This window comes from Schistocerca serialis, chromosome 11, assembly GCF_023864345.2.
Source record: "Schistocerca serialis cubense isolate TAMUIC-IGC-003099 chromosome 11, iqSchSeri2.2, whole genome shotgun sequence".
Classification (NCBI taxonomy): Eukaryota; Metazoa; Arthropoda; class Insecta; order Orthoptera; family Acrididae; genus Schistocerca; species Schistocerca serialis.
The window spans coordinates 213217090-213241890 of NC_064648.1; the positions used below are offsets into that span (position 1 = coordinate 213217090).

Below are 24801 nucleotides of genomic sequence, written 5' to 3' on the forward strand. Positions count from 1 at the left end.
CTGCTGCTTGTGGATGGTGTGTTTAAATCAGTCCGTAGCATAGAGCGTAAATACTGGAGGTTGCGAGCGGGAGGAAAGCGGAATAGTCTGTCGAGTGTTTGACATATGGGGCCGTGGAATGGAGTGTTGTAGGAGATACGTTGGCACTATGGAGGGTGACCAGGTGGCCTCCTGTGTGGGAATGGGCAAGCTCCCAGCAGGCACCCCAGGTCTTGTGGCGGTGTTGTTGGACTCTTTCAGGTGGCTTATTGTGGAATAGCTATGGAGGTGGAGAACATGGATTAGGATGGACAATTAGACTCAGTCGTGATTGCTATCAATTGGATGAAAGACTTCTGCAGTTGTATCTGAAGATGTCGGTAGGGGAGCTACTTTACGATGAGTGTGTCTGGGAAATGGACTAGGTCTTTTGAAACGAAGGTGATCAACCGACATCTACAGTTAAGTTCATCGTGGGAACTGATGTGGGTAAACAGCTGTGGAGAGGCAGTGGTCAGTGTGAGGAACGAAATTATGTGCTATAGGATGATGACAGAGACACAGTAGGACAGATCACGGCCAGGGTGGTAAAATACACACTCACGATAAAGTATTATGCAGGATGATTGAACATGATTTGTACCCAACTGGAGCTGTTTTCGAGGAACGGTATTGTTACTCCACGATGTTTATTGAGTGGGGATTTTTGGTTTGCTACTCCACATCTGTCATCAGAACTGTGAGTGGGTTACCGGTTCACTGTGTACGGAGACATGCAGATAGTGTGACGGGATAAAACTATCGACATTGTGTCAGGCAGTGGGAATGAAGGTAACAGTGGTTGGGAAGGTGAACTGAAAATCGGAGATGGGTAGATTTCAAGACAGGGGTGCACTACACAAAGGAAGCAGCTAATCGGATAGCAGAGAACTTGTGGAGTGCACGTGGGGGGGGTTCAGGCTAGCCATTAGTTTGAGGTACTCTCATAAACACTAGCCAGTTGGTACACATTTAGGGAAACCAGATAGCTTTCAGAGTAAAGTCAGTTCGACTCTGAAACTTTTATCAGCCAACTGTCGAAGTATTTGTAACATAGTTCCCAAATTTGCTCTCCTCCATGAACGCTCTCAGCCTCAAATTATTCTTGAATTGAGAGCTGGCTAAGACCCAAAGTAAAAAAAACTGAGATATTTAGCGAGTCTTGGAATGTTTATCGGAAAGACATATTCGACGCCGTAGGAGGGGAAGTGTTTATTGCAGTTGACAAAAAATATTCTCTTTACTGAAGTTGAATTTGAGTGCAATAGTGAAATTACGTGGTCGCACATAACAGGACTAGGTGAAACCATATCAGTTGTTGGATGTTTTTACCACCCACCCGACTCCGCTGGGACAGATGTGGAGCCATTCAAAGAATCAGCATTGCATAAATATCCAGATCACGCGACACTAGCTGGCGGTGACCTTAACCTACCGAGCATAGACTGGGACGTCTATGGATTCACTGCAGCTCGTGCAGACAGACAGTCTTGTGAAGGACTTTTGAACACATTTTCCGAAAACTGTGTTGAGCAGCTAGTTCGTCAGCCAGCACAAACAGGCAGGACCTTATCGATGGCGTCAGCATAGAGATGGGGATTGGTGATCATGATGTTATCATAGCGACTATGGTTACGAAAGTCAGTAAATCAGTCGAGAACGCTAGGAGAGTTGATATGCAGTTGTCAGCGTCTCACTTGGACAATAAAATACAATCATTTAATTCCAGAATTATGGTCATAGAGGAATTATGGCTAAAGTTTAAAGAGATTGTAAATCGTGATCCGGAAAAGTATGCGCCTACTAAGTGGAGTACGGGCGGAAAAGACTCATCGTGCTTTAATAACAAAATTCGGAAAATGCTGAGGAACGAAAGGCTGTTACATTCTCGGTTCAAAAGAGAACGCGCAAATGAGGACAGCAAGGTTTGTAGAGATTCGTGCGTCTGTGAAAAGATCTGTGCGCAAATCATACAACAGGTACCACCGGAGAACCGGAAAAAGTTTTGGTCCTCTGCAAAATCGTTAAGCGGATCTAACGCTTCTATTCAGTCACACGTTGACCAGTCTGCTTTGGCGCTAGAATATTCCAAAAGGAAGGCCGAAGTTAAAAATTCCTCGTTTAAGGAATCGTTCACGCAGGAGAATGGTACAAACGTGCCGTCGCTTGACCGTCGCACAGAGTCCCGTTTGGAAATCATAGTAATGAGTACCCCTGGCGTAGAGAAACAGCTGAAAATAAATAAGTGGCAATGCCTAGATGGAATGCCAGTTTGGTTTTACAAAGAGTTGTGTACGGCACTGCCACCTTACTTAGCTTGCATTTACCGCGAATCTTGCGATCAGCTCTAAGAACCAAGCGAATGGAAAAAAGTGCAAGTCACTCGCGCGTATAATAAAGGTAAAAGAACGGACCCACAAAATTACAGACCAATATCCCCAACACTTGTTTGCTGCAGAATGCTTGAACATATTCTCAGTTCGAACATAATCAACTTTCTTCAGACTAAGGAGCTTATGTGCACAAATCAACACGGTTTTGGTAAGCATAGCTTCTGTGAAACTCACCCTTTCCTTTTCTCGCATGATGCACTGAGAGCTATGGATGAAGGGCAACAGGCAGATTCCATATTTCTAGATTTCTCGAAAGCATTTGTCACGGTGTCCCATTGCGGGGTGATAACGGAAGAACGAGCATATGGAATAAGTTGAGTGACTGCAGGTTGACACAAGATGACAAAATTTTTAGTTGGTGTGATGAATGGCAGGTGGCTCTTGCTGTAGACGAAAGCGGATGAGTAGCAAAAACGAACCCGCAATATCCGGATACGGCACTCCAAGTGCCCTGCTTACCACGGTCACTTCGTTGAAATATCTGGACGTAATGTTGCGAAGCGACATGAAATTGAATAAACGTGTGAGGATTCTGGTAGGAAAGGCGAACGGTCGACTTGGGTTTATTGGGAGAGTTTTGTGAAAGTGTGGTTCGTATGTAAGGGAGACCCCGTGTAGGACGCCAGAGCGACTTCTTGTTCAGCATTGCTCGAGTGTTTGGGATCTGCTCCAGGTCGGATAGAAAGAAGACATTGAAACAATTCAGGGGAGCAGGTAGATTTCTTACCGGAGTTTCGATCAGCATGCAAGTGTTACGTATATGCTTCAGGAGCTCAGCAGGGAATTGTTGGAGGGAAGAAGACACTCATTTCGAACAAAACAACTGAGAAAGTTTAGAGAATCGGCACTTGAACCTGGCTGCAGAACGATCCTAATGACGCGAGCATACATTTCTGGTAGGGACCACGAAGACAAGATACGAGGAATTACGGCTCCTAAGGAGGCATATAGACAGGCGTCTGTCCCTCGCTCTGTCAGCGAGCGGAACAGGAAAGGAAACGACTAGTTGTGGAACAGGGTACCCTCCGCCACGCACCGCACCGTGGCTTGCGGATTATGTATGTAGGTGTAGATACAAAGGACGATAGTTGAGAGGAATTATTGGTTTCATGTCCGTAAATTTAGTGAAATCATTTTTGTCTTTGTTTCATTTGAAATCGTGAGGTTTTATCTATTCTATTTCATCTGTTTGGTCTTATGACTGCATGCATGAGGGTTGTGGTGTAATAGATGGCCCCAGTTGTGTGTAGATAAGGACATTGACAGGAGTTTATGACGGCGGTGACGAATCTGGATGTGGTTGGAACTTCTGGCTCCGGCAGTGGTGGGGGCGTTGGGGCGGGCCGCGGTTTGGGGCTGGCGACGGTGTTGGCGACAGAGCCAGCGGCAGAGGCTGCTGGAGAGGGAGTCGACGGTGGCGCAGGTGGCGGCGACGGTGGTGGAGCATTTGACGCAGGCAGTGGCGAAGGGGCTGCCAGACTACGGCTCTCTGTGAGTGGTGAAGCAGTGAAGACGACGACGAAGGGTGGGAGATTGTCGGCGAAGAACCACTGGCAGAGTCCAGCTGAGAGCTGAGGTGCTGGCGAAGTATGGTGGGGCGTGTCAGTAAAACGGAGGATATACTTCGTACTGGAAATTTTGGGAGGACATTTTGGGGTTAACAGGAGTAAAGCGAGTCAGAGAATATACTCCAGCCGAGAATGTGCTCATCGCGAGTAAAAGGGTGAGGGATGTTGCTCAAAACAGAGAACGTTCTCCGATTTCGTGTTAACAAAACTAGAGGAGCTTCTCACAACCGGAAAATATTGAAACGAGATCTGTAGCACTCTTCGGGCTGAGGGGCCACAGCGGCAGTGGTGCAGCTTAGGTACCGCCCTCCTAGTCCAGGCAGCGCACCATTTCGTGTCTCTTCTGTAGTTCACGTATCGCCATTTACAGTCGGTCATTTCTAAATTCCGTCAATCCACTTCGTTACTGGACTCGCATGGTACCTTCAGTAATGGCTCCAGCACTACAGGCCAAAGCCGCCTATAGCACACAGACCGCTGCCTCTGCACGCAAATTGTCGACGATTGACTTCCGTCGCAGCGGTCTGCCCCGCTTGTCGACACTCCAGCTCCATGTGGCGAGCATTTATTTCGTCCTCTGTTGATTTGCCAATTTGTGTGCAACGCACTTGCTCCTAAACTGAATATGGCAGTCAGTGTTGTATCATTATAGCTGTGTAGTACATTCGCAACTGTCCAGAAGTTTCGAGATTTTCTTTAGAGCTTGTTTCACTGGATATTGTTTGTTCACTACCTTGCTGCATTTAAATCCGTTCTTTCGTTGCCTTATGGAATGAACGGCTCCATTACGTTAAAACAGCCCTTTCCCGAAATTCTTCCACAACCAAATCTCCGTATAATGTTTATTCAGATCATTGTCAGTATGCACGTACATCCTGCATCTGGGGCGTAGAAATGATGATTTTCATCACGGCACAGGTTCTGAGTCCCAGCTTGTCAGTGTAGCAGGTGTGGTACTGTAACTCCAAGCAGAACAGCGTGCTGGTGTACGTGGCGTGGAAATGATTTGCGAGCCTTAGCACCATGGCACCACATGTCTTATGGGAGGGACAGCTTTCCGGTCAAACTGGAGACCCAGACATGACACGGAACTCATTATGATGCAGCTTCATGCTTTAATTGGCAATGACGTTGTCAATTAAAAGTGATAACCAAGGACCATACTACAAGGAGTACAGGGAGTACTGATTGTTCTGCATTGTATCTGGCAGTATGGAAACTTTCCATCGTCGATGGGCTATAGGGAATGTAGTCGTAGATTAATCAGGAAAAAATTGTCTCATACCCGATTCTGAGGGCTCCATTCTCATCATAATATGTACCTGACACATATGCATCGAATCGATGTACCGAACACTGACCTTAGGACAGAGTTTTACGGCCAACAATTTCTGTATGATAATTTTCGCTGCCAAACTAGACACCCGCACCAACCAATCACGAAGCGAGACGGAGCGAATGCTTCAGAGCCAAGTAAACAAACATTTTTATGCAATAGTGAAGCGTCATTTTGTCAAGTTTTACGTCAGCAGACATGTACTTCTGCACGTCAAGCATAGCAGTGTGAGATGGTGGGATGCACACTGCCGGATGTAAGCGGAAACATTGTAAAAATGCCACAGCTGATAGGGGTATAATGAGTAAAACGAAAGACCTATTGTGAAATAAAAACACATGTTTGGTATTTGCAAAGACGGATTTGAAATAGTGTAAGTCATCGTATCGCGCTGTCCTTAGCCGTTGGATTGGCTGAAAGGGACTGAATAAGTGGACCTGCTTGACGGTACACTCACGTTTGTCCATAGAGCTCTTCTTCCTGTTGGAGTTCCGCTTTCAGCTGTCATACAGTCTTTACGGAAAATTATCGCAGATGCCACATCACCTAAAGCAGATAGGAAACTCCCTGGCAGGTCAGAGCCGTGTGTCGGATCCCCGACGTTTCAAGTGACTGCACTCTCCACTGCAGAGTGAGGATTCGCCCAGGAAGCAACTCCCGAGGCCTCTGGTCACTGCAGTGCCCATCCTTCCGGGAGCGCTGGTCCCGCCAGCCGTGCAGGGGAGCTTCTGTGACGGCTGGAAGGCAGCGGCTGAGCTACTGGCGGAAGTAAGGCTGTGACGGCGGCTCTCGGTTCCTGCCTGCCCAGCTCTAAGTCTATTTTTTTAAGGACGTCATATTCGCCATTGACTTTAGAAATTGTTTTACAATTGCAGTTTCGACCTTATGAGCCATTTTCAAGTGGTAATGTGGAAGATTTTGCTTCAGCTAATGACAGACATGTCTACATGTCAGCGTCTAAAATCATCTATAACAAATTCGAACAAGTCATTCATATCCTTAACATAAATATCACATGTTCACTCTCTTGCAATGCATACGAAATTCTTCTTTAAAGAAAAGAGGTATTCTGCAGGAAGCGCTGGAGTTCTGCTGTTTGATGTGCCTCAAACCAGTTAAAACGATATAGCAGCACAGAACGGACTGGATGATCTGCAAGAAATAGTTATAATCGGTGTCTCACTGAAGTGCTCCGAAATCTAAAGATGAAATCTCGATGCGCTAAAATGCTAAGAAGACCAACGGATTTGCGATTGTTTGCTGTGTTACTATGCATCCTTTAAAGAATGAAAAAGTTCCAGGTTTGTGTCCCAGTCTGGCACACAGTACTCATCTGCCAGGAAGTTTCTAATGCACTGCTGAGTGGAAATCCGTTCTGGATACTTTTAGCCGCGCGGGATTAGCCGAGCGGTCTCAGGCGCTGCAGTCATGGGGTGCGCGGCTGGTCCCGGCGGAGGTGCGAGCCTTCCCTCGGGCATGGGTGTGTGTCTGTGTGTGTGTGTGTGTGTGTGTGTGTGTGTGTCCTTAGGATAATGTAGATTAAGTAGTGTGTAAGCTTAGGGACTGATGACCTTAGCAGTTAAGTCCCGTAAGATTTCACACACATTTTTGGATACTTGTACGTTCTTGCATAAACTATACATGCTAGGTTTTCAACTTTTAACCTGGCACCTTGTGTGCTACAGGCGGCCGCTGTTGAGTGAACGCCTGCTGCGCTATCAGCCGTGGAGCCCCTCCTTTGACGACGACTACAGTGCGCTGTGCAAGGAGCGGCAGCCAGAGGCGTCGCAAATGTTCAGCCTCGCTCACGAACTGTACGCCTTCCACCGTTTCTACTGGTACCGTACAGCTGAGCGCATCGATTCATCCTACGGAGATGATGTCAAGATTGTAGGTAAGTTTAATACTGGGACCCGGCCACTTCACGGTTATGCGCTGACAACTGTTCAGTTGTTCGAGGAATGAGATTTTCTGATTTGTAGTTTTAGATATTGCGTGATTTTCCACGCCACGCAAGATAATCTCTGGTGCTCTTTCCAAAGTCAGTTTTTAGATTCCTCGGCAACTCTCCGTCTGGATCTATGACAAGCTAACTACTTCATTTCGATATATTATTGACTTCTTCCTTATGCAGGGACTAAAAAAAGACTACGTACACAAAATTTTGGATTGTTTAGAGGAGATTAAAAAGAACAAATTTTATGTGAGACAGATGTCGCAGGTGTACCCTCCACCTGCTCGTGGCCCATGAAGGTTTCGACTCCAGCGATGTACAGAGGCTGTGTGATGTTTTAGAGACGTTACTCAAGTGCCAGCTGGGTGCTAATGGTTGTGTAACACACTCGAAACAAGTGGGTGTCTCACAAATAATGTTTGCAGCCTCAGCCTAAGCGGCAACCACCTCACCTGGGGTGTCTGCCAGTGTCTGGTACACTGAACAACTCGTCTCCCTCCCGTAGGAGGCCCGCAACACCTCTAAAACAGGGCCCACCCCACAGCACTTTGAACTCCGTCTCTGAACGCCAGTGCAGATAAGACCTTCATATATGTGCGACACGTGCCTCATATAAAAAAGTGTTCCTTCTTATCTTCTATAAACGCTCTAAACTTCTGTACACGTAGTTTTTTTTTTCAGACCTGGTCTAAGGCTTTTTAAAAATGGGGAATGGTTTCTGCAACTTAACGGCTACAGACAAGCTAATGTTTTGTCAATACTGTAACTGGTGTGGTGCTCTACATTTCTCATCTATGATCCTGGCATGATACTGTTCGTATTTACTAATTTTCTTTGACGAATAATATTTCCATTTGTAACTGAACACTTAATTGTACGAAATACACTGTTAATATTATCCTTAGAAGTGTTAATACTATGAACTGTAGTAGGACTGAGGAAACACTGCATTTTCAGCTATCGCACCTCTCTGCTAAACAACTCTATTTGTTCAAATCACTATATTCTTTAAATTTATTATTTTATTCTCGTTGCTGGATCATCTATCGATCATCTATCTATCGTGCACCAGACATGAAACGAGTTGTAATCGTTTAATTCTCTCTTTGTACCTCCATGATAGCTACTTGTTCGGTAGGGAGTAACTCCATTTAAATGAGAGGAAAGTAGGACAGTGGGCTTGTGCTCTCTCAGCGGAAAAATTATTTATGCCTGCCGTTATCAATCTTGACCGCTTCAGGCAATCGAACTTGCAGGGTTTTCATTGGTAGTAAGCCGACTAATTAAGAAACTAAGGTGGCCGCAAAGGGTTACAACAGATAAGGAAGTAAGTTATCATAAGAATATCCGTATACTAGAACCAGGAACTGTAATACTGAGAAGAAAGGCCTTTCCAAAATTTCGGCTGTCGCCGATAATTTACTGCAGACACTCATACAAATAATACTGGCACATAAAAGGAAATACGCATTGTTAGCAAGTTACTAAACAAGCAGACTCTTACCCATCTGTTGCCAGACTGAGCTGCACTCTGCAGCATGTCTGTAATTATGATTGTAACTGTTATGGACACCGAGAACAAACGTGTGAGCTTTAGTTGATGTTTCAATTCCTCAAGAGTGGCGACAAGATATTAAAGAATGAGCAGCGACAAGACCTTACAGAGTTGTGGACCACTAGCCGTTTGTCTGGAAGCTAAATTTAAGCCCGACATTAAAGATATCTTCAGGCGCTGGGCGGTGTGGCCGTACGGTTCTAGGCGCTTCAGTCTGGAACTGCGTGACCTCTACGGTCGCAGGTTCGAATCCTGCCTGGGGCATGGATGTGTGTGATGTCCTTAGGTTAGTTAGGTTTAATTAGTTCTAACTTCTAGGGGACTGATGACCCCATCGTGCTCAGAGCCATTTTATCTTCAGGGGAAAGTTGTCGTGATAATCCGTAGAGATCGGAGAGGTTGTGGCAGTTCGGTCGAGATAAGGGGGGGGGGGGGGGGGAGGGGGAGAGAAAGAAGAAACCGGTGCGAACCTCTTCTGAGCACGTGGCGATGTTCTAAATGGTTTGCACCATCCAGCAGGCTGCTGCAACGCCCCTGTCTGAAAGAGTTGCCCTCGCCACTATTAAAACCGTGGTGCTTCTCTGCCGGCTTCTTTACGCATCACTGTCCAGCAGAACTAGATGCTTGCCCACAACAGACCAACGTATCAAGAACTGAGCCCTGATCTGTTGTCGCTGCCATTGTGTAAAATCACCTAAATCGCAAATCCAAGCCTACAGATGTCACAAATACTTCCTGTGTGACGACTATCTGACCCAGTATCGCAGAACCACCTGGCCTATCCCAGTTACAAACACGACCACCCATCAGCAGGACGAAAAACTAGTCCAAGTTGCAAATTTTTATTTTTTATTCATTCGATGACTTGATTCGGACCGAGACCCATTTTCAAATCACCATAACATAGTCGAAAATGGCATTTCCGAAGATGTCAATAACGTGCAATGAATATTTACAGCGCACACAGATAACTCATCGAAAGAACAAAACCTTGGAACGGTTTTTCGTTCACTGATTACCAGAAGCTGCTGACCCAAACTACTGCAGCATATTGGAAGTTTGGGAAACCACCCATGTTAACTGTGCCCAAATATACAATCCTTGCACAACTGCATCATCTATATAGCCTCAACTCGAATGATCTAATAAATATAAAGTAAACGCATTATTCACGACACTAAACCTACATTTCGCACATGCACTGCACCCTCACCATGAAAGATATTGAGTTCAGATCCACAGTTTTCCACACCGTCAGTCGAGCTCACCGTCATCATCTCAACAGTTTCCTGTTTCGCATCCCTAACATGAAAGACATCCAGTTCAGAACCACTGTTTTCCACAACGTTCACTCTCTTTCAACGTCCACATATCGTCCAACAGATGACGATAACAGCCACAGCCACCTTCCATTTATCATCCAAGTCACCTATTCCAAAAAGCAATCCAACTTTACCTTCAGCCACACCAAAACATCAGCTTAAAACCTATACCTAACCTTGTTTCGCCACATAAAACATAAAGACAATGCAGCAGCATAGCATTCCATCCATATGTCTGTTCCCTCAGCTCCAACGAGATCTTCATCACTCACATGTTATCTCAATGCTACAACTATGCTTTAATGAAAATTGTTACAGTCTCGTAACACAGTCCCAGTCACTCTACACTCTACAAAGCACAGATAATTGCTACAACATAGAATCAGACGGTATTGCCAATGGGTGCTTTTGAGATATTCTGGTACCAGCACCTCATTCTGCAGATCAGAAACCCTGGGATTGGTGATACACATGAACAAAAACACTGCCACATTTTCCATAAACTGAACAATCTATTGAAAAAGGATTCACTCTCCTCTCCTCCATAACAACCACACGTTACCAAACAACCTCAACAAGCCAGACTCAGTGCTTCATATCTTAAAGATATGCTCACTGTATCTAATGACTGCTCGACAATTCGGTACATACAGTGTCACACAAATACGACCACCATATCTCTTGGTCCCAGTTTAAAATACCTGTCTATAACGCCACAATACGAATTAAATATAGCATTTACAACACAAGACTATAAAGCCACACATTTTGTGAGCATGTGGGTTGGTGCTATTCTGTCATTCTGCGCAACAGATTAATCTGAGATGAACCCTTTACCCTTTGGCCCCTGCAAGATGAAATTTCCACCCCCACACTACTACAGAAGTCAGACGGACAGTCTTAACGTTCTAAAGAGAAATGCCTGAAAAACTTTCAGCAATAAGTACCTTCTGGAGTCGTCCGCTGTAAGGAAATGACACAAAAATTCACAAAATTTCTTACGTAACTAGTGGGATACTTGGGTACTGGAGTAGTGCTAGTTAGTGTAAGAAAAACATGAAAGTAACGAAAATTATTATTTATTTTGCAAAAATTCTGAGAAATCACAATAGCACTTTTAGTTATGAATTGAACACGTTATTTGCGGGTTCTTTTCAGAATGTGAAGTTACCTCTTAAGGAAGTTTAAGATTGTTATTGACTTGGCAGAATGGCTGAGAGCCGCACCTACTCGACTTGAATATTTATCGGTTAGAATGTTGCTAGGTACAGTCGAGGCTGTCACGTGTGATATGCAGTGAAGGGCAATGTTGTGGAGGAAATGTGGGGGTCGCAAGAGCTGTAGCTGTGATGACTGCTGTCTGCGCCGCTCGCTGCCGACAAATAAGATAACTCTCGTTCTATCTGGATTGACCTTCGCCAATCAAACTCTCCCTACGCCTTGATGAAGTCATGGACTCCTATTCGCCCCTAGTTTATTGGCATGGTACACCAGTCAGATAACCAGTCCACCGCGATGCCACTCAGAAATTCGCTCGCAGGCATTTAACTATTACTCAGTCCGTTCACACCGCACGATAAGTGTGGCGGCCAACACAGTGAACAACGCTTAATCGCAAGGACTCAATATACAGTTGCACTTCGATTCGCTCTCGACAGAGGTGCTCTCCCAGTGAAGTACTGAGGAGAGACTTGTTCCTCGCTCTTTGAGTACACGTACGAGCGCGCACGCTCTCGTTACGTGTTCTCGCTCCAAGAGCGACAACAGAACGGCCCCTCTGCACGCCAGACGTGAATGGGTATATCTTTCGATCTCTTCCATTACTCCTTCAGCTCAAGGCGTCAGAAATATCGTCTGCCAGTCAGCATTGCTCTTCTAAAACGGGAGAATGATGTTTTGTTTAAGGTGACCAATCCGGAAATCTGTAGTATCGGTGTTTGACGTTTGCTGTCTCCCTGTGAAAATCTCTGAAACTGCGTTGTATGTGTAAAGAATGCGTAGGCTAACCGCTCCCACACAATGTAGCGGAATTTGCTTTTAAGCCGAACATGGGGTCGTCCTTTCACTCAGGCTAACGCTGTCTGCTCTACAGGCGGTCACTGGCCGACGTAGATGGCTTGTGACCGGCCTCCTGGGGTGCAGTTGCCTCTCTCCAGCTAAAAGCTCCTGTGACCGTCGTGTCTGGAATGTATGTGTGTACGCCAGCCCCGAGTATTTCAACCACGGTGCGCACTTGCGATTTATTAGTTATCTGCGTATCGTTTACATGAATTCATACAATACTGACTTTATCTTATCGAGTTTGGGCTCGAATGAAGCGTCTTGATGTGCAGAATATGATTGTGAGGGCGGAATATGTAAGCAATGAAGGAGACCACGACGTCTTACAATTCCAGGAAATTCTTATTAGAGGCTGCTCATGACTCCATTACTTTCGACCTTCTTAAAAAAAAAAAAAAAAAAAAAAAAAACCCTCTTATTTCCTACTAGCTCCAGTCAAGTTGTGTGATATCATACTGTACGCTAGTTTATATCCCACGGCTCACCTATGATTTAAGGGTAGTGTCTTTGTATACTAATCAAAACGTCATGAAACCCAGGATCAAACCTCGCTACTGCTTAAATTTAGAATAAAAATCATCAGTAATGATGCATGGGCGGATAGAGCTTCAAGGCACTTTTTTCCACTGCTCCTAAAACCCTGAAGAGTCAGCAGTGCTCAAAGGCATGAGAATGCAGAAGGTAATGGGAACCACTGGTGTCTGTCCACAGGACATGTGGCCTATAATTGAAAAGTGGTATGATGACTCCTCCACTGGCGAAATATTCCGCAATAGTCGCACATTCAGATCACTGGCAAGTGCCAGGTGTCCCAATGAATTATGTTTACTGTATAGCTCCTTGTCTGGCACACCATGCTTCTTTTGTCACTGTAAATCTTACTCAACAGCATATCTCCATCTGCCTCGATAACTTCACCTCTTGGTGTAGCCTCTACTACATCAAAATCACTTATGTTAAAAACTCAAGGAATTATTACAAGAAATGCCACCAATCATTTCTCTCTCCCTAACTTCCACCATGGCAGACATAAACATGACTGTGTGGTGGTACTCTCTTCAAAGGTGAGCTGATTCGAATCCAGTGATGGAAGAAATTTGCATTGCTGGTATTTCCCCAGTAATGGGAGGGGGAATTGAAGCACAAAGTTTCTCATCTCCAGACCTCGTGTCAGTGTTCTACATTACATTACCTCTCCTCAGTGTATCATGATACACTGATGCCTGTGACACTGTTGAAGGTGACACATGTGGTGTCGACGATACTCGCCTGCAGAAAATCGTCAATCGACCACCGCAGAGATGCTGTACACGTAAGCAGCATCGCCACCGCCTATGAGAAAGAAGCAGTAAGCCACTCCTCCTGTAGCTTCGAGGCGCCACACACGACAAGTATTTCCAGCTCTGCCAGTGCCTGGTACGAGTTCTGCCAGAGTCCAGCCTGAGTTCTGTTCTGTCTACGAGGGTATCAACAGTTCCCTGACGACTGCAGAGAAGCGACGAATTTCTGCCTTCAGAGTGCAGTGTCGGCGTAACGTCACTCAGTCAAGCCTAGGCCAAGCATGCACGTACAGAGAGTCGAGGGCCAACAACAGACACATATTTGGCACAGTTGTAGTAAACGTTCAGTGCTCATCATCTGCAGACTTGCACTGTAATGCCGCTCAGTGTTTTCAGCAGCTCCTGTGTATTTGGACCCCAATTAATACCACACGTGCTCACACAGCCACAGCCACGAGGAGCTAAAGATAAGTGTATTGCTTTCCAAACAATAAGGCGTTCTGATTATTGACTCATTTATCGTAAATTTATTAAAACCATGACACAACAACATGTGTGTCAGATGTGGATGTTAAGCTCTTAACGCATCCATTACAGTCATGTACACTCAACAGATAACTTCGAGTCACAGTTCTCTCACAATGCAAGGACAGTGCCCAATTACGTGGAGGAAGATAAGCGCTTGCAGTAAGGCGGTGGACCTGCTGCTCCATTTCTCTCTGCTGACATGGGCAGAGGACTCTCACTTTCTCATATCTCGGAATAATCACGGAACACCAGTCTACAACAAACTCAAATTAAGAAAACAGCAAACTCGACAATGTGGGAATTCCATCATCCAGCCATCCTCTGTACTTGGAAAAAAACCACTGAACGAGGCGATGCTGTGGTAAGCTGGTGGCTAAAAACTTGATTTTCGACCAAATTTAGTTTCTCTGCGATGTCCCTACTCAGCGTAGGGTGAATGACACGACGGTTCCTATGGATGGACGCAGCTGTCCTGCTTCCCCGTTCTTCCCAATTCTGGGTTACGCTCTAATAGCTGTTTCACCAACAGGACGTTAACCCCCGATCTTGTTTCTTCCTTCGTCTTTCCAAAAGCCTTAGTGGCCCCAGTGTTACTTTCGCCAATATAGCTTGGATCTCAGCACTCTCAAAAATTTACCATTCCTTACAGTCTTAGAACACCTTGCATTCTGTACCACATTTGCAGTCGCAGACGCAACCTCTGCCAGCTGATTACATTGCCCTCTCTTCTGAGGTTCCTCAGACTTTGTCACAAATTGCAAACGTTCCATCAACGTGGGAAACAAAAACAATTTTTCTCGCCTATGCTCTGGATACCTGGGCTTCTGGTGCGCCCTCCACTTGCCACCCTTCTGTATCCTATTCGAGCGGAACTTCAGCTGGCTGGTTCTTCCTGTTCCGGAATAGTATGTAGACACTTACTCCTCCAACCAGCTATAATCCTAGCGTCTACGCCTCTTCAATATGTAGATGATCCCGCTTCCAGCCTCCTGACCACTGTCATCCCTCCCTCACACCTCTCTCTACCCACATCAACTTGTCAATCATACTTCCCAGCCCACTCCAACACCTTGAATACATACACCCTTTCTGGCCGGCATCTGCATCATACTGTATTACCCTCGTAGTAGTTATTGGGAACTGACTGCCAGTGACTTGCCAGAAGCAAGAGCCTTATCTTCCCCATAGCACCATCATCAACTTCAATGTACATGTGTTTATGTAGAGACGCTATGGCTTTTATTTTTCTGAAACCTATCATTTTATTCATTCTCCCCAAAAAGCAGCAAAGTGTCCGAACCTTGCGCACCACACGATAATGTGGTGGGAGTGGAATGAATAACAAAGAAAATAGAGTGTTTACGACAAAGTCGTGCATTCGGCTTTTCACAGACTGTGCCTGTGTATGAGAATCTTTCAGAACTTATTCGTCTTACTGGCTATACATTTGCGCTCAACACGCCAATGAGGTATACATTGGATGACGTGTAGCATATCAGTATCACTCTCCTTTGATTTGTACTCTGAACAGGAATAGTGCTCGAGGACAACGACCATCAGGACTTCTCAGAATGCAGTAGGTAAAGCCGTCATCAAGCTGAAGCCTGGTTTGCTCACCATAGTGCCTCGTCAGCCACTGTCCTACTGCAGGTTGTGGTCACTCGCCGTCTTCCTACTTTTGAACTAACTTACCCAGTTAATAATTGTGGGACACAGTTAATTATTGGGTCTCCGAACAATTCTACAGTTCCAACATTTTCGATTTCCATAAATCAATGTCAGAGGTGAAAGAAGAGATAAGTGACAGAAGGAATCTCGGGAGCAATGCCTGAATCCCAAATCTCTGGAGTTGTAATCCCACATTCATCCACTCAGCAGCTGAGGCATATATGTCCCAATTGCATTTATTGCTGCATCATTATCATTACACAAGGTACGAATGAGACAAAGTAATTACATTTTTTGCGTGTTTTTGAATGTATGCAAACAGAGTATTAACAGTAAATCGTTCATTGTGGTAAAGGAACTCCCAAAATCGTCAGTTAATGTATTTTAATGTGCTTTTTCTCGACAATCTCGTGCTAACGAAACAAACTGGTGACAAATATGCTCCATCGCTTTTTTTTACGCTGCGTGATGGGGTCACTAAGTTCACGGAGGAAAGTGAAATATCACAAAGACGAGAATTCAGCCTGCATCCTATTTCTTTGTACAGGACGCCTATGGAGTTATGTCAAAAGAGTATATTCTATATGGAGGTAGTTAGATATAAAAAAAATACGTATCCAACGGATCAGTGTATGGACGATCACACCTTCCTCAGATATCTATGTGTCTCGCTGTCCCCCTTGCTTTATTGCGGATCGTTCTAGTAATTCTGCTTAGAAAGACTTCTTCAACACTTGTGTCAATTTTCCATTAATCTTTCAACGTTGAGCCACATGAGACTTTATTATTCTTCATATTCAGTTATTTCCGTGGTAAGATCAAAAGTTTGTCATGACGATTTCAAAAGGTTGTTGAGGTGGTAATGTTGGGATTTCGTGGTAACCACTTTAATGTGGCTTTAAATGCTGCAGAACCAAATACAATCCGAGAATAAGTTGTTCATTAAGAAACCCACACATTTGAACAACAAAACGAGACTCAAGCTCCTTCGTTCTTCAACCACACAAGATCCGTGATTGCCTTGTCATGGAGCTGAGATACTGAAAACTTCTGTTGTACAGAGAAATGGAAGTTCCCATTCATGTAAGCTTCAAAAGAATGTGGTCCTAACAGGTATTTTGATCACACAATGGCCCACATAAGGTGAGGTAGGTTCCTTTCCAACTCTTGCTGATAATGGGTACTTCCCTTAGACAAGAAAACAATATTTTTCCTGAGCAAACAGTGGTATATGGCACATTTATAAGTAAACAACACTCTTGAGTGAGACATGGCAGAAGTCGCCAGAACAAAGTACGGTATGTTACAAATCGTTGCTCCACACCATTGTCAGATAATTCAGTAACAAACATGGGCCTAAATCCTTTCGTATTAATATTTTTTCAGTGTGGTCGTGCATTGTTGAAGAAGATGCTTGAAGTTCAACTACTCTTTTGCAAATGATTTTCATTCGAGACTGCTCATCTGATTAAGAGTGGGTGACACACGTTTCCTGTCACTTTTTATTGCTTCCAATACGTGGCCTGTCTTTGAGACAGCCTGAAAATACAGGACATTTATCTCAATCAGGCATGGCTACTTTACGAGGGGGACTGAGGCAAATGGTCTCATCATGCGTTACATAGTTTTTCCTATCTGCGGACGTTCATGAACCCACGAATCCTCCACTAATCCCTCCTTTACAAGATGGATTCGGAACTCAAAAGACTGCAGTGCTGAAACAAAAATATAATTCTGATAACGTTGTTTTTTTCCATGCAGGACTATCAATAAAACCTATTTACTTCCTTATTTTTACTATGTCAAGAGCGATACAAGGACTTCTTGGACACCCTGTAGATGAAATAGACGTGCATAGTAACATGATATCTGTCTTTGTTAATACTCTTACTTTGTGTTGACATGCCGCCTTACATAGTTCTGGGTAACTGAACCTGTATGATGTGGGTAAACGACGCCCAGGCTCGTCATCCAGAGAAGACTTTGGATTCAGCTGCCTGCAGTATACGGGCACCACCTACTTGCTGTCGTTTTCTTGCAGACGAGGAGTGGCAGCTGGAGGACAGAAGCCACGCTACGCTCTCCGTGGACACTGACTGCGTGCAGCTGTTGGTGAACGCCCTGGACCACCCCACGTGTCCGCTGGAAGACCTGCCACTGGAAGCCGTGAAGCAGCGCGAGCAGTGCCGCGAGCAGCTGTGGGACGACGTGGTGCAGAGGTCGCCCCACATACCCGTCACCAGCTACCTGGCCTACACGCAGAGGGCGAACATCAACCTCTGTCTGCTGGCCTGGATGGCGGTCAACTCGTACGGCATTTGTCAGGACGTCCCGTTTAGTCTGATACAGTCCGTGCACGATGCTCGCTGCTACTTCGATAGTCCTGATGATCAATCATGTCTGCAGTCGAACGCTACAGAAGCAATCTGCTCTGTTTCCAGAGCTATTCTGTTGCTAAAGTGTCGCGACTTTTCCTCCATTAAGACTTCCCATAATTGTACGTTCACTACGTTGGGATCTCTATGGGTCTATAGTAGGAGTAGTATACTGGATCAAAAGCTAACAGAACAAACACTGAACTACAAAAACAGTTTAACCAACGCCACCTTGAAATACAAGGATTTCAAAATTGACAGCTTGAAGCCTTTAGAAATCTCATTTATACTGATAAATATCATTTTCCGTTTTTCGACTGCCGGAGTATACATGTACCTTCCCCAGTTGCGCAACTTGCCTGGAAAGATACTCTTGTCCTTTCAGATCACGTGCATAGTCCAGATCCTGTGTTCTGAGGTCGTGTATCGTATGGCAGGCGTCCCTGACTTACCAACAGCAGTGCTGATAGACAGCGCCCTCACACTTCTCAGCTGTTTCTGGCTGAACTCATTCTGCTACCACATGTATGCTTGTGTTCGCCATCTCAGGCTTCCTGACCAGCTACTACCTGCTGAAGTAAGCCAGTTATTCCGTCGTGAGGTGCTGTGTGTGCTTATACCGTGGAGTATAGTATGTGTGGCAGCTGTTGCTTTGGAAAAGACGAGTAAATATCACCTGATCCACAGTCGTATAGTAGTCCTTGCAGGGATTTCAGTGTCTGTGGGATTCAATTTCGTTTGTCTCGGACTGCTTGGATACATGTACCTACGTAATCGGTGCTCCATGCGGCAACTCGAAATTGTTGATAACAAGAAATTTGCCTCAAAGAAGGAATGTCTTTTTATGTCAGTTAAGGCCATTATAATAAGTGGAACAGGAATTATTATTAGAATTGGGTTCCACCAGGCTCAGGGAATAGCGCAGTTAGTGTACTATATGCATCTAGTTACGATGGTGCAAGGACCAGTGCTCTTCGTCTGTTTCGTTTGCAATGGAACGACGCTCCCCATACTGAAGAACAGGATACTTCTTTGGTGGAACCCAACCAACATCCCTGCAGGTCTAGAGCTGTGTTCGGCAGCCGAGAGGAATCTGGCCAGGAGAAACAATGAACAGTCTCCCTTTTCAGAATCCTCGCTGTAGCCTCCTTCAGTATTTTTCGCAAATAACTATCTCCACACTACACTGCATTAAACCCAGCAATAAAAATGGACTCTACCTGGTATGACAATATCAAATGTCATTAAATCTGATATCGTACAGCCAGTACTTCTCCTTCCTAACGTCTCCTTCATTTATAACTGTGTGCTTCTTTGTGAGTGGTAGCCTCTGTCTACCTATTCTAATGCACTGAGACTACTTACTAAAATTGTTGGGAAATGCTTTGTGCATACAACAGGCTGCGTCAATCACACGGCCTGTTATATACAAGTAAAACGTAGCACGTTGTCGGAGGAATTCCCGTTCGTCAGTGTCATCTACCGTGGCGATGGTGCATTTCTGGACACATGTTCGTATGGCGTCTTTTCTCCGTTTTCCGTCGAGGATCTGTCTTTGCAGTTTGTCGATTTTATTAGTGTATAATGTATGATATTAGTATATATCATATTATGTCTGAAACAAAGAAATTTTCCATATGTGTGTGAAAGATGTACTTTTACATGATTTGTAATTCAAGTACCATGACAAGAGACATTCAGATACTTATAAAATCAAAAGAGAGGGGCCAATGAATGAAGTGGTGTGTGCATGAAAGTGTAAATGGGTTTGTTGAACTTATTAGTGGTTCGATTACACAGAGTGGTTCAAACAGGTATGGTAATAAAGTAACAGATGACTTGTGTGAAATGTGGCTTGAAGTGAACGCAAACTGTCGAATGACAGAGTTATGAGATCAGCATTATTGGGTTTGTGAGACAAGATGGTGATTTGTTAAGCTAGAGGTTTGTAAGGGTACTATGGCAGATGTTAAAAGTTAATGTTCCATGTGCCACTCTTGGGCAAGGAAGAACATTACTTAAAGACGTATTTACAGAAACAGTACTGTGGAAGGATAAACTTGTGCAAGTACTGTGAGTCCTGGAAAACATGTGCCATAGTAGCTTCACTAGAAGCACACAGTACGCCGAAATTGTTGTGATTCGTAATCAATAGACGATCTCCCATTTGTTCAAATAAAACCTGAGTGAGCAAAGTAAAGGAGTGTCTGTGTGAATTTAGTATCCAGCCCAACTGAAAATCCTGTGATAAATAGTACTACGTGGAGTGATTTTCGTGAATTTCGCACTTAGCAGGCACCCGCAGTGTTAACCGCGATTTCCGTGCTGGACGCAGTGGAACCAGAGGCCGCAGCGCCACGAGGGAGGCAGGTGCCGGGTGCAGCCCGCCAGGCCGCAGGGGGGCGCCGGCAGCTCAACACATTCTGTAAAACCATTTGACGGAGATTTGCAGGCCGTGCGCCTCGATTCTGTCAGCGCAGCGCCAAGCCAACCCTGGCCCGCTCTGCGTGACGTCACGAGAGCGCGCCGCGGCCTTCTCTTTAGGTGGTGGCGGCCAGAGCCGACACGGGGCCCACCCAGACAAGCGTCCTGCACCACCGGGACACGCGTAAAGTCGGTCCGACACAGTGGTCGCCAGCCGAGCCTCGACCCGCTGGAAAGTATCGAACCTCATCGCTCGAAAGCCAGTAGTTAACGGGCCTCATGCTACCTACTTACCCCCAGGCAAGATCCCGAGTTCCGGCTGCAGTACTGGGAACATTCACAGCCGAGTCCAGGAAATTACTTTCGACTGGCTGTACGAAATACACAGTTCAAACTCAACAGGAGGACGGTCACTCAGAAAACATTACTCCCAGATTTGGATAACAAACTGAGATTATCGCTATCCGAACGCGTTTTGAAACTCGAGAACACTGTGCGTCGCGACACAGAACTCCGCTCCGGAGCGCCCGCGACCCGCCACGTCGGCCACACGGGCGCCGACGGCCAGCTCTCGATTCCCCGAGCTCCGAACCTCTCCACGAAATCCTTCTACACGTGGGCCTTTCAGCCAATCAGGAGCAGCAGAGGACTGCAAGCCCCACCACTGGCCACTCCCTGCTGCTGCTGCTTACAGCCGCTGCTGTCACGTTCTGGTCTTCAAAAAGCCGAACCAGCGCGCAGATATGGGTGGTCAGGGAATCACCTGTTACAATCCATCACTCGTGGGGTATCAAGCATTAACTTCTGCAACCGATATACCTATTAAGGGCTTTCCTCTGATATATCTGGAGACAAGCATTCTCGTAGCCGAAACTGCTTGAACTGTTGTTACATGTACGTAGTTGTTCGACAGCACACGTGTTACTCAGACGATGTCCCCTGCAAAGTGCATCATGCGTAACTCGCGCCACTGCCGTCAAATGCAGCATTGTCAGAGCGACTCAGACTTGGGATCGGCAGTCTGCACAACCGCCACACTTTGAAACAGGGACGACCAACCCGCATCTGCCGAGGCTAAAGGCACAGAACTCAACGCTGACTGCGAGCGTTCTCAAGCAGGGCGTCCTGTTTCGGATATGCAACAACAGATTACAGCGCACCAGACTGAAGTAGAGAACTCTGTCTCCAGCAGATCTCCAGAAACGTAACGCTACGCCGAAAACCCAGACAAGAAAACCGAAGTAAACAGGCAAAGCCGCCACAAACACGATACTCCAATTACAAATAGTTTACACTCATCCAAATACATCTCACGAAGAACAAGGTTTACAACTGGTTGGATGCAGATGCAATTAAAGCACATCTAATACAACTTATGGCACTTTAGCGAACCCTACAATAAACTATAAACTAAGAAGGTGGCAAAGAAACCGCCAAATCGTTGTAACCTGCACTAAAACAGTTGCCTGGGCCACCAAGTCGTTCACATAAAAAAATCCGAAAAAATTTACCAACATCACAACACACCCATAAGATTTCGAAACCCGAGAGAACAGTTTGAGTTACTTACCGATCTGAAGCAACAGTAACAGAAATCACACCGCACGCCAAACACTAAGCAAAAGAGAAACCACACAGACTCACGCTCGCCTTTGTGATAACCAATTTTGACCGTGATACAACAAACGAAAAAACTGAAGGGGACCTAAAGGTACCGGGAAACTAAATCAAAATTCCCCGCTATTGCTTCCAGTCATGTATAGTTACAAAGAACCAACTAACAAGCTACTTGTTCACCATTTCAGAATGCACTGTGTACATCACAAGGTTGGACTATTTAAACACTACCTCCTCAATAACAGCTACGTCCATATTGCAACACTTTCCAATAAGCTGCGATATAAAGAGAAATGTGAAGAACCGAGTCGAGCGCATCGAATTTTTAATTGCAAAATAGACCCGAAACAAGAAGCAGCAAAATACAGGAGCTGCAACACTGATAACGTTAATAGTGATGAGAGTTGCAAAGAAAGACCAAAACAGCCTGTCTCAGCCAACAAAACTGAAAACATTAAGCGCATTGATGAAACTATCACGGTCTTCGTCCAAGAATGACACGAAAACAATCAAACGGAAAACATACTCTGAGTCTTCACTACAGCCCTTCACAACCTGATATTTGTAACAAGGGAAATAATAACAGCAGCTTCTAAAAAGCTCCTACTACGTTCTTTGGCGAACACGGATCCACGTCTATATCGCCATATTGATAGACAAGGAGGCCTATGCCCAACCTAGCCTGAGACACCAGGAAACAAGAATTAACCTTCACATTCAAGCCTAAGAAAGATGTTGCCACTATCTGCATTGTCAACACACTGGGTTTCTGCTGTAAAAACAAAAAACAAAAAACTCCCTAAAGGCATAGTAAGAGAAAAAGAAGTTGGTATTATAGTCGCAGCACATGCCTCATGAGCAGGTAGAGAAATCAATCTAGATAACTGTATCTGTCACGCAAACCAGACCGTAGTAGAAGCTGAGAGAGATGCTTCATAGTCTTTCATATAAAACACCACAACGATGTATCCTGCCGAGGAACCGCCAACTGATCTCGTTAATTATATACCCTCATTGTGCCCAGGTAAAGGAACAGGAGACTCAGTGTTAGATCTGCGATATTTGCTGAAAAATTGAACAAGAAAGATATTAAACTTGTTGTAGCCATTTTGAATCACGCTAGACTCAGAAATGACTCGCCGCCTTTTATCAATCACTATGGCACTTCTATCTTAGGACATATACTACGTACAACATAGCTACCCAGATTCTGAAGCTACACTGAATTTGGCGACTGCATAGCTAACGAATACCTCACATTTATTGTGCTGCGAACCACAAAAACTAGGAAAAAACTTAAAACGATCATAAACTCACGAAATCGGATAGTCGAAAAAATCAGATTGATACGTTTTAACACAAAACCTAACCAATCAACTATGCAAACCACTCCTTAAGACTCCTGACGTACATAAGAAACAAAATTAGACAGTAGGGAAATTCTGTAGACCATACGGCACTAACCAAATGGATATGCTACGATTGGCTTCAACGTTTTCAATGACCTAATAAGAAGAGAAACCCACCAAATGATGCGCGAGGTAATCACAAGAATTAGGTCCCACAATAGCAGTAGTTTTTGGAAAAAAGTTCCAACAGGTCATAGCACACCATTTGCGAACAACCATCCTTAATAGCAGATGAGAATGTCATTGATTACTGACGACCTCAAAAAAGTTCCTCAAAGTGCTACAAAAACATTCACGGTCATCCGTGGTATCCAAAATTCGATGAAACCGACGAGGAAATAATATTCGAAAATCCGAATGCAACCGCTTAACATCCACTACTTTATAAGATTGACGAATATGAAATGGAAAGAAAGCAGCTCAGAGACTGGAGGCACTGGAAGATAACAAAATAAATCACTCCTTTCACAAGACACCTGCCTCAAACACATCAGACGTTTCTTCATCGCGGGCATGAAACTGAAAATAGTCTCTCTAAAATAGAAGCAAGCTAAAATCAAGATTATTTCCCAACCCGAAAGACCAAAAAACAACACCAAATCATAGGTTACCGTGCTCTCAGTGACAGGGAAAGCTTTCGAGACAGACCAAAGTTATTCAAGGAGTAGACCAACATAATGGCACAAGAACAAGCCGGGTTCAGCGGCAACCACAGCACAGGTGACCCGGTCCCAGGACTGAGCAGCAGAGCGACGCAGGCTGAACGCAACACGGCAGGCGCGACGCCGGCAAGCTTTCTCGTGGACGGCGAACGCGCCTTCCATTGGTTGTGGCATGCTGGACTGCTCTTTGAAACGTTACTTTTGAACTTCGCATGCCAAAGTGTGCAGTTTACTAAAAACGTTGCTGGAAACAGGTAAGTACAAGCGCTGCTTGGTGATCACCGTTGGACAAGTATTATGCCAGCCGCAGAGACGCCACGTGGGACAGTCACGTCTCCACTGCTACACACCAACAACACGGCTGACATCGCTAAAGGTCGGGGATCGAAAGAAGAGCCCTGTACACAGACGACACTGCGTACTGTTGTCACGGCCCGACATGCGGCAGAATTAACGAGCAGGTCAGCCCCTTCACAAACAAGCAGGAATCATCACTAAGCAAGTCGAGTAGATTAAAATACAGTGGATCCACGAAATCTATCCTTCAGCACCAACCTGTGATCTTCAACCACCCCTACTTTAAATAAATATGTATTCCTCACGTCATCTTCAGAGGTACTCTGACAGTCAG

The 24801-nt window shown here is 45.1% G+C and overlaps 1 protein-coding gene across 1 annotated transcript in view; it reads left to right on the forward strand.

The window, feature by feature from the left end:
- The window catches only part of LOC126426668 (uncharacterized), a 399176-nt gene that overhangs the window by 52567 nt on the left and 321808 nt on the right, over window positions 1-24801 (forward strand). The window contains exon 6 of the mRNA XM_050088552.1: window positions 7001-7209. Coding sequence (XP_049944509.1) covers window positions 7001-7209 — 209 coding nt within the window. The remainder of the gene's footprint in view (window positions 1-7000; window positions 7210-24801) is intronic.